The sequence below is a fragment of the Quercus lobata genome, chromosome 11 (assembly GCF_001633185.2).
Source record: "Quercus lobata isolate SW786 chromosome 11, ValleyOak3.0 Primary Assembly, whole genome shotgun sequence".
Classification (NCBI taxonomy): Eukaryota; Viridiplantae; Streptophyta; class Magnoliopsida; order Fagales; family Fagaceae; genus Quercus; species Quercus lobata.
In genome coordinates, this window is record NC_044914.1 from 39429376 (window position 1) to 39439877 (window position 10502).

Below are 10502 nucleotides of genomic sequence, written 5' to 3' on the forward strand. Positions count from 1 at the left end.
GTAAACAGTGCCAAACAATGTATGAATAGTGCTTAACAGTGTGTGAACAGTACTCTTGTCCCCCTAAAGCAGAAACCGTGCAGGAAAAAAAAAAAAAAGAGTAAAACACAAAACGTGAACGCAAGTTTTAGCTGAAACCAAACGGGCACATAGAATATCAATAGTTATATGATTTGACAGTCGACGTTTTTTACTAGGCTATGTACTACGTACTGCTTTATCAGACAAAACAAAGAGGTCTTATCCAAAAAAGAAGAAGAAGACTAAACAAAACAGTGGGAGTTTCAGAACCCCTCGCATCAGGCGACTTGTGGAGGCAAATTATCAGAGATTTAGTTAGATGTTATATCATTTCTAACTGGAGAGCTAAACACAAAATCTTCTCTATTATAGAGAGTAAATCCATAAAATAAGTCTCCAATGAACTCTCTATACCCAAAATTTTTTTTGACTCATGAATAGTAGCTCATCAAGTTTGATGGGCTACTGTTCATTCTTCAAATTTTTTTTTTTTAATTATAATAATTAGGTATTGAATAAAAAATGTTGGAAGATGTGTAGTTGTTAAAAAAAGAATAAATAATGAATGAAGAAATAATATTTAAATGAGATAGAGAATGGGATAGAGAATGTATTTGAAAAAGTGGGTAGCTAAAAAGTAAAAGTCATTGTTCATTCTCCAAATAGTACAAAAATTTGCCTAATCTGCTGGAGATGCTCTTATACTCCTATTTTCTTTTTTTCTTTGTACTGATTTATTTTTCCTGGAGGTTATGAGGTGGGTACCGTAAATACCTTTTTCTTTCCTCTTTTTCTTAAAAAAAATTATTTTCAACTCTATCTTGAACCGCAAGAACTATCCACGTTTTACAAATTTGGATTGTTCAATCATGGTTCACTGATTTTTTTACATAGAACAGTTTTTTTGGAGTTTAAAAAACCGTCAAAGTTAACAGTTTTTGGTACTATTTATGATAGTGAGAACTATAAATAGTATCATAAACTATAAAAAGTCTATAAATAATAAAATAAATAGAAAAAAATAAATCTTCCCAATATAAACACAATCTAATATTTTATGGTTTTGTTTGGAATTTGTTTATTTTGTTGAAATTAAAATTTTTTTGCCGAAAATACTAAAAATAAAAGTAAAAATATTAATTAAAATGAATAGTACTAAAATGTACAGTAAGCTCGTAAATAGTAATAAAAATAAGTTAAATAGTGGAATAAGTTGACAAAAATAATTTATTTTTGATTGATGGCCAGAAAATTCTATATATAACCCAGTTACTCTCTTACCCGAAACAGCAATTATACATTTCCAAATCCCCAACACCTGGTCAATCCCAGATCGCCCAACCATGTCTTCAAACTCTTCCTCATCTCCTTCCAAGCTCCAATCCTCTTCCAGTAATGGCTCTCCTTCAACAGACCTCCCTTTAAAGCCCATCCCAGGCAACTATGGCCTACCCTTTTTTGGTCCCATCAAAGATCGCCTTGACTACTTTTACCGCCAAGGAAAAGATACCTTCTTCCAAACCCGAATTCAAGAATACCAATCCACTGTCTTCCGAACCAACATGCCTCCAGGACCATTCATATCCTCCAACTCTAATGTCATTGCTCTCCTTGATGCTATCAGCTTTCCCATCCTCTTTGATACTTCCAAAGTCCAAAAACTAAACGTTTTAGATGGTACTTACATGCCCTCCACAGCTTACTTTGGTGGTTATCGTGTTTGTGCTTTTCTTGACCCGTCTGAACCCAAACATGCCCGTCTTAAGGGCTTGTTTTTCTCTATTCTTGCTTCTCGTCATGATAAATTCATCCCACTTTTCAGAAGCTGCTTGTCTGAGCTTTTCATCAACATTGAAGACCAAGTATCTGACAAAGGCAAATCATACTTCAATACCCTTAGTGATAGCATGTCTTTTGACTTTGTGTTTAGGCTCTTTTGTGATCAAAACCCTTTAGATACAAGTATCGGATCAAAGGGTCCGATACTCTTTGATATATGGATGTTTTTTCAACTTGCACCATTGATGACACTGGGGTTACCAAAGTTGTTTAACTTTCTTGAAGATTTACTACTCCATTCAATCCCATTACCACCTTTTCTCGTTAAATCTAGCTATAAGAAGCTTTATAATGCATTTTATGAGTCTATGTCGTCTTCCATCTTTGACGAAGCTCAGCAACGTGGGATTAAAAGAAATGAAGCTTGTCATAATTTAGTATTTATGGCTGGTTTCAATGCTTATGGTGGAATGAAAACTTTGTTTCCTGCTTTGATCAAGTGGGTTGGCTTAGCAGGAGAAAAGTTACACCGTCAATTGTGTGATGAGATTAGGACCATTGTTAGAGCTGAAGGTGGGGTTACTTTATCAGCGTTGGATAAGATGACGCTGACTAAGTCAGTGGTTTATGAAGCACTAAGGATTGAGCCTCCAGTTCCATTCCAATACGGTAAGGCAAAGGAAAATTTGGTAGTCAATAACCATGATGCTGCTTTTGAGATCAAGAAAGGGGAGATGATCTTTGGATATCAACCATTTGCTACTAAAGATCCAAAGGTTTTTGAGAATCCTGAGGAGTTTGTGGGCCATAGGTTTGTGGGGGAAGGAGAGAAGCTTTTGAAGTATGTTTATTGGTCAAATGGGAGGGAGATTGACGATCCTACAGTGGAGAATAAGCAGTGTCCAGGAAAAGATTTGGTGTTGCTGTTGTCTAGGGTAATGTTGGTGGAGCTTTTCCTCCGTTATGATACGTTTACGATCGACGCTGGAACACTGCCATTGGGATCATCAGCCACATTCACTTCGTTGACTAGGGCTACGAGTATTTAATCTTGGCCAACTATAGATCCTTTTATTCATTACTTGTATTTGGATTATTTCATTTTATTTATTTGTTGAAATTGGATGAAAGTTATGTGTACTTATAATTGAGAAAAAAAAAATGTTTAAAAAAATAATTGAGTACTATTGTACTATTATATATAAAATTGGTCATTGTTAGTTGTGATAAATTGTTTTTAGGTAAATAGTGGGAGGAGAGAGATAAGGTTTGAATCTCAAACATTGAGGTGGGAATGTTGTTGCTTCAGCCAATTCACTTCATTTGCCAAAGCATCAAGCATTTGATTTTCGTCAATTATAAATTCTTCCATTGTATGTTTGGATTTTTTTTTTTTTTTTGTTTGCTTATTTACTTTATTTATTGAAAATGAGAAAAAAAAATTATATAGAAAAAAAGTAGTGTTAAAATAAAAACTGTATATAAGAAGAAAGTGAGGTTTAAAAAGAGCATTAGGTCTTGTACCATTTGTTATATATGCAATTGGTAATTGTTTGAGGGACATAAGTGTGGGACTTTAATTTATTAAAAAAAAAAAGTGGAAATTTAAAATAGTTGTGCACCATTTGAACAAATTATAGTTTGTGTTTTACAAAATAGTATGATCTTATCTCAAGTTTGAGAATTTATTTATGAGTATAGCTATGTAAGAATGATATTTTTATGTAACTTTACAGGTTACAATAGATCCATTGGAAGGTCGTTAACTTGCTACCTTTTTTTTTAAAAAAAAAAGAAAAAGAAAAAGAAAAAGAAAAGAAAAGGAACACATGTTGATTGGTACTTGGTACTTGTTGAAGAAGTATGATTAACTACAAAGACAACTTTATATATATATATATATATATATATATATATATATATATATAGAACAATTCCCATCTCAAAGGTGTAGTAGCGGATTTAGGAATTTTTTCTAGAATGGTTATTAAGAACATTCATATTAGTCCGTAAAAATGGCATAAGGGCCAAATTTTGCACAACCAACCACAAAAACCACCCGCATCACCTACAAAAATTAAGTTTTTATGCTAAATTAGATAGACCCTTTTGCACTAGCTAATGCAGATGTTTTTAAAGAATTAAATTATACAAAATATAATAAACAAGAACTTAAATATATTGACATCACACAAAACACACACACACACACAAATACATAAAGTTTTACTATATTCTTCTATTAAAATAAAAATTCAACTCAACTCTAATTTTTGTTGTTGTATATTTCAACTCAACAAAAATTTGTTGTGTACATAGCATTACTCTATTAAAAATATTTTTTTTCTTAATTCTTTAATTATTTATCGTGTCTATAGTAATACTTTATTAACAATTTAACTCAACTCAAATTTTTAGTTGTATTTTTGTTGTCCACAACATTAATTTTGTTATTACTCAACTTATTGATTTTTGTAATTGTGTTTACAATTATTAGTTTTTGTAACTATATTTTAGGGTGTTCAATTTTTATTTATGGCAGACAAAAAAATATATTCCAAAAATATTTTATATATATATATATATATTTTAAGTCAGGAAGTTAAAATGAACACCCGAACCATGTTATGGAGCCGCCCCTAGCCTGCAAAGGTGTAGTAGATTCATAGGTGCCGTTTGGATTCGGCTGAAACTTGTGTTTGCGTTTGCGTTCCTTTTTTTTTTTTTTTTTTTCATTTCACGCATTTTGCAGAAAGCAGGGACAATTAACACTGTAGCAGTACTATCTATATACTGTAGCAGTACTGTTCATGGGACCCACAACTACTTTATTCATAAAAATATTAAAAATGAGTCCTACGGTACTATTTACATATTTAAAAATTATTTTACTACAGTGTTTTCAGTTTTCAATTTTCAATTTTAACAACATTAAGTTCAATCCAAACAGACCTCTATACCATTGTAAGGACGCGATTCGTGACGGACTGTAACAGTGTCGGGTTCGCACGTAAAAAGGTCCTTAACAATATCACTTGTAGAGCGTGGGTTTGGAAGGCTAGGCCCTGGTTGACAGGCGGTGGGTTTTCACGGTGTTCGTACGAGTTTAAGTTTTCCTTCACCCCTAGAGTCTTTCTCCTGGAGGTGGGCCGGGAGGCTCTGGTTTCTGGCCATTTTTCCCAACCCCCTTATCGGTGCACCTTCCTTTTTATTATATAGTCCGTCTTGGCTGATCCTGACCCTCCACTTGTAGGTCAGGCAGGAGCTTATTTCTGTATCCATCCCATCAACCATCCCGTCTAACTTTCTATTAGTTGCATGGAAAGACGTTTGCACCGCCTGCAAACGTCTTTTCTCATTAACCCGCTCTGGGTATTGGTAGGTGCATTTACTGAAGGGGGTGGGACGCACTTTCCTTGGTCCGAGTTCACACCCTGCTTCCCTATGGACCCCATTCCGTTCACATCCCCTTGAGGGGGCTGTTTGGGGATTGCCTACACCGGGGTGTTGGTCTTCCCACTGAAGTTATGGAATGCCGAGGACAGGGTAAGTTCTCAGCCGTTCCCCTTGCTACCTCGGCCGCCGAGCATTCGTCTTCGGCAAGGTACCTCCTCGGCACGGGCCCTGGGCCCAGATAGAGTTTGGGCCGGACTGCAGAACTCTCGGACCCACAACCATGGTTGTTTATAAGTTGATACATGACTTAACTTCTCAACATAACCCACAAGCAACAAATACTAAATGCTGACATTGACAATTCTCTCTTGATTCAATTTTGAAGAAATTTGGGCCCATTTAGTAAAACATTTTAAACATATGTTTTCATTTTTTAAACAACATTACACGTATTTTTATATACTTTTTTATCCACATATTTTAAAAATATACAAACAACATTACTTAAACTCCTCTATCGAACGAGTCCTCTTTCTCTCTCTATTATGTTATCTTTTCTTCAGTCTCTTTCTTGACCCCACGGGACACAGTCCCTTTGTACACCTGTCTTCTCCCAGAACCCTCTACAGAGATTTTCTAATTTGAAAGGTACTAGCTACTGTTCTGTTTTTGTTTTCTGCACTTTTTTTCTTAACCCTACGTATGTACGAGACATAGTAGGGGATATAAATGTAATATCCTCCCACTCTTTCTTTGACTTGAGTAATTCTAAGTTCTAACTAATTAAATAACTTTTTTTTTTCTCAACCGGGTAAGAAATTATTGAAGTAAAATCACTTCAATATGTTTAATATTAACACCTCATCAATAAGCAGTTATGGGCAAAACTAAAGTAAATTCTCCAACTTAATACAAATGCATATTTGTTTTTTGTCCTTATGAGAGGGAACTCAAAGGCATGGTTTAATTAATTAAACACAAACAATATTATCTTTTTCAAGAAAATTGAATTCAATACAGCCATATGCTTCAATTCAATTGAGGGAATTAATATATAACACTTTTTTTTTTTTTTATATATATACAAGATAGAATTTTACTCTAGCATAATATAAGTGTATATTTGTATGAAGCTCTCTCTTGGAGACTTAACCTCGGTCTTTACCTCCCACACTCTACAAACACTTATACTCGTGGAGTGACCATTGCACTAAAGGTGTGCGGTGGTAACACTTAAGAAACTATACATAATTTATACCCTTATTAGGTTAATTAATGTTAGTTTATGTGAAACAATTTAACTTCTTATTTGTTTAGAGACAATTTTTTAATTATAAAAAAATAAAAAGAAATAATAAAAACTAACTTAACCAAAACGGAACTAGACCTAGAAATCACCTAAAGACTAATCAAGGATGTTATTTTATTTTTATTTTTTATTATTAAATTACTTAGATTTTGAGATGATCAGTTGGTTTTAGTTTGTTTATTTTATTACAAAATAAATAATATATATAAAAAATATAGGGTAAAACCTAGGTTTCCAAATAAACACACTAGTCAATAAAATACAAAAAAACTTTTTGGTTTGTTTGTTTGTTTTTTTTTAAGAACAATAAGTTTGATATAGTTATGCATGTGTTTGGATTTTATTAAAAAGCAGCATATATAACACCTACCATCTTTGGGTCGTTTGCTTTTTAAAGCAATTAAACATTCACGTGGGAGCGCTTACCTATTAAAATATTTAACAAGGTGATTCACAAGAAATTATTCAATAACAGACCATTTCTCTTTTATTCGTCAACCTTATGAGGTTTGAAGTCAAGGGTTTTGCTGCAAAATCATGACGCTGAAAATTATTTCTTGCCAATCTTTCTTTCAAGATTTAATCATTGGCGAAGATTTTCTTATTGACACTAAACAGTGTAATTCTACTTGGTTTCAAACCCTCTAAGAAAGAGAAAATATAATCACCGACCATAGAGATGCATTTTTTTTTTTTTTTTTCACATCTTAAATTGATGAGCTTTGAGTGCCACCCCTCTTTTAACAAAGCCTAATCCAAAGTTTGTTATGCTAAAGCCTAAATAGTGTTGGGCCTGTTGGCATGAAAAGTCAGCTAGTAAAAATGTAACTTAGGCTTGTCACCTCCTACACGGACATAGGAGATTTCTATGCTTTTTTTAACCTGAAAACTTCGTCAAATCAAACAGAGGCGCATACAATGATGCAATCATCCTTACAAGCGTTCAGGATGACTTTAGGAACTTCATGCTTATTAAAAAAAAAAAATGTTGCAGCTAATTTATTTGACATATATACTCTTTGTATACTTTGTATGTCATGACCAGAGAATTAGGTATAAAAACAAAATTCTTATTTCATCGTGTACTAATGTTAATTATGAGAAAAAAAATTTTGGGTGTATTTGAGATTTGGATTTTTTTTTTTTTTGAAGTCTTGGTGTTACTATTGTAATCACCATATATATTATTTTAAGATTTTATCATCTCTCCCATTTATGTGTGTGTTTGATCCTGAGAAGCTACATATATGCATACTTTTTTCTTACTATGAGCGTGTCTTTTAATGTGGAATTCCCACTTAGTAAAGAGAAAAGGTAAATAAGATAATTGTTGACTAATATGCTTATTAGGTCTCTATAGACTAGACATCAGTACTTGTTCTTGAAGTAGCATGTGTGTGTGTCAATATATATATATATATATATATATATAGAGAGAGAGAGAGAGAGAGAGAGAGAGAGAGAGAGAGAGAGAGAGAGAGAGAGAGAGAGAATTAAAGGTTTTTCCTTTTCTTTTTTAAGGTTTTTCTTTAAGTTTGGAGTAGGTTATTTTTTTATTTTTTTGAGAAGGAGTAGATTATTTTGCTGATAGTGAGAATTTAGTCACTTATTATAGCTTGCATTTTCTACCAACGTGAATCCAAATCTCCAATTTGCCACTTGCAACCAGCACAAGGAAGACGCTTCATCTTTCCTATTTTAATTATTCTACTCAAAATTTTATCTCTAGAGATCATTGTATCAATATTTATTTAAACTAGTATGTAGCCCATGCGGATATTATTAATTATGAGTTTATTCATGTTTAAAAGGCCCAGTTAAGTCTAAATTCATATTATTAACCGGAAAATTTCATTAACAAAACTTAGCAGTGTATATATATATATATATATATTTGTTGATGAGAATGAGTGGTGGGGTAAGATAGAGCAGATGAAAGGAGGAGGGGAAGAGGAGATGATAATTAAGCACAATTTCAGTCGAGCAAGCCAGCAAACCTTATATGATGTGGCTTATCAATTGGTGCTTTACTTGTAAGTGCTTATAAATAATTGGCATAAGAGTGGTTTGTGTGCATTGATGAATTGTGCGTATAAGAAATGCTATTTGTATTGTCTATCTTCTAGCTTAGATGAGTATAGTTTGATTGAATTTGTATAATTTATTTGTGGGAGCTATGTGATTTGTCATCAGTGGATGGTTTACTTTTATTTTATTATATTGTGTGCTTCCACATGAGTATGGTTCACTTTCATTACAGTGACATAAAATATGCTTTGGACAAGAAAGATTGTGCTTTATTATTTAGCAGGTATTGTTTGGTAGATTAGATGTAGAAATGCGGGGATTTTTGGTTAGAAATGACGGTTCTAATTTATAATTTAGCAAACTTTATTAGAAAATGCGGATGATTCAAATTTTATGGGATGAAAATTTGAAATCTTAAGAAGGAATTTTTTTTTTTTTTTTTTTTTTTTTTTTTTTTTTATATTCAATGAGACGTAACGACAAATTTTTGATAATCACAAGGATAAGGTTCATCACACTTTGAATTTTCCACAATCGATAATCATTCCTTTTGGCAAACCAATATTTCAGTTATATTTGTTGTTTATGCAATACAATTTATATTTTAGGCATATTCTATGCATATTTGTTGATAGATCAATTATGTATTTGTCAGTTATATTATAGGCATGTAGTTTATACAATACAATTAAATTTTAGTAATGGCATATTACAAACGTTAATGAAACTAACAACACCTTAAATCTGCCAAGTTTAAAATGGTCTAAAGGAATGTATGTGACACTGATAAAGTTACTGGTTAAAAAGAGAAAGCATCACTGATAGCTCAAAAGAACTTTAATCTACTTATAAGTAGAGTATAAGATCTTTTATATACTTAGCAGTGATCAGCAGAATCACTTACACACCTGCTAGGGAACCCTCAATTGGATGTGTATGCCAAAGATTGATGTAGTGATCCAAATAGATAAAAATTACATAGAATGTTGCTAAAAATTGTATTTTCCAATAAGTTATACGTGATAGAATTTTTTAAGAACACTGGTAACAAACACGCATAACAGAATGAACAACACATATTCATTACAAAACAACAGCATCAAAAATAAATTGCTAAGAACAGAAACTTAAATATCTGCACAATGTTCAATATTATATTGATTTGATCCCAACAACATCTTTAAGATTAGTTACATATAACTGTTTTTAATTCCGTTCATTTACAGTGAAGACCCAAAACTGTAACCAATTTTTTTGTAATCTTCATAATCTATAAAAATGTCTAAGTCCAGCGAGGGAATGGACGGTGGTCTATATCTGTGTCATAAGTTTTTTTTTTTTTTTTCTCTATCTCTGTATTGCAGGGTTTTTTTTCCCCCTCTTGTATTGCAAGCCTTTGCTATTTATTTCAAACAATTAGTTTTCTTTTTATTGAAAGAACTATAAAACAAAACGTTGTTTTAACATTGTGAAACAGTATAATGTATCATTTTTTAATATAAGTCTATGCACCATAGAACTATGTTAACCACAATATCAAATTACAATAGTTACAATACAACTTAAGAGATGAATGCAATAGAAAGTAAAGTACACCAAATCAAGATTAAAGCATAATTTTAACAGTTATAGTAGAAATATCAGCTACATATCAAGAAGGTAATCAAGAATATATATGTACATCTCAAAGTGGCTAGGATCAAAACATGTTTAAGCTTCTATTAAGGTTATATCAATTGGCAACACTATGGAAAAAATATACAGTGTCTTCCAAACTTAAGACTGTCACCATTCAGTAAATTAATAGCTTTTAATTTTAAAAACATAACAAAATTTTGAGAAATTCCAAAATGAATTACAGGACTAATAAGACAATAATTTGGGATAGAGGGAGAATATTGTTAAACTAATTTTAAAAAATAACAAATTAAATCTAAACTAATATAAGTGTAAGGTATTATTATTAACC

The 10502-nt window shown here is 32.1% G+C and overlaps 1 protein-coding gene across 1 annotated transcript; it reads left to right on the forward strand.

Annotated features, from left to right (window-relative positions):
• Positions 1-1331: 1331 nt before the first annotated feature.
• Positions 1332-2946, forward strand: LOC115969245 (allene oxide synthase 3-like). Its single transcript, XM_031088852.1, has one exon. The coding sequence runs from the start codon at positions 1365-1367 to the stop codon at positions 2847-2849; it is 1485 nt and encodes a 494-aa protein (XP_030944712.1). The 5' UTR covers positions 1332-1364; the 3' UTR covers positions 2850-2946.
• The last annotated feature ends 7556 nt before the right edge of the window (positions 2947-10502 follow it).

Bases quoted from the DNA above. Each gene is read 5' to 3' on its own strand.
- LOC115969245 (XM_031088852.1), top strand. From the start codon at position 1,365: ATGTCTTCAAACTCTTCCTCATCTCCTTCCAAGCTCCAATCCTCTTCC.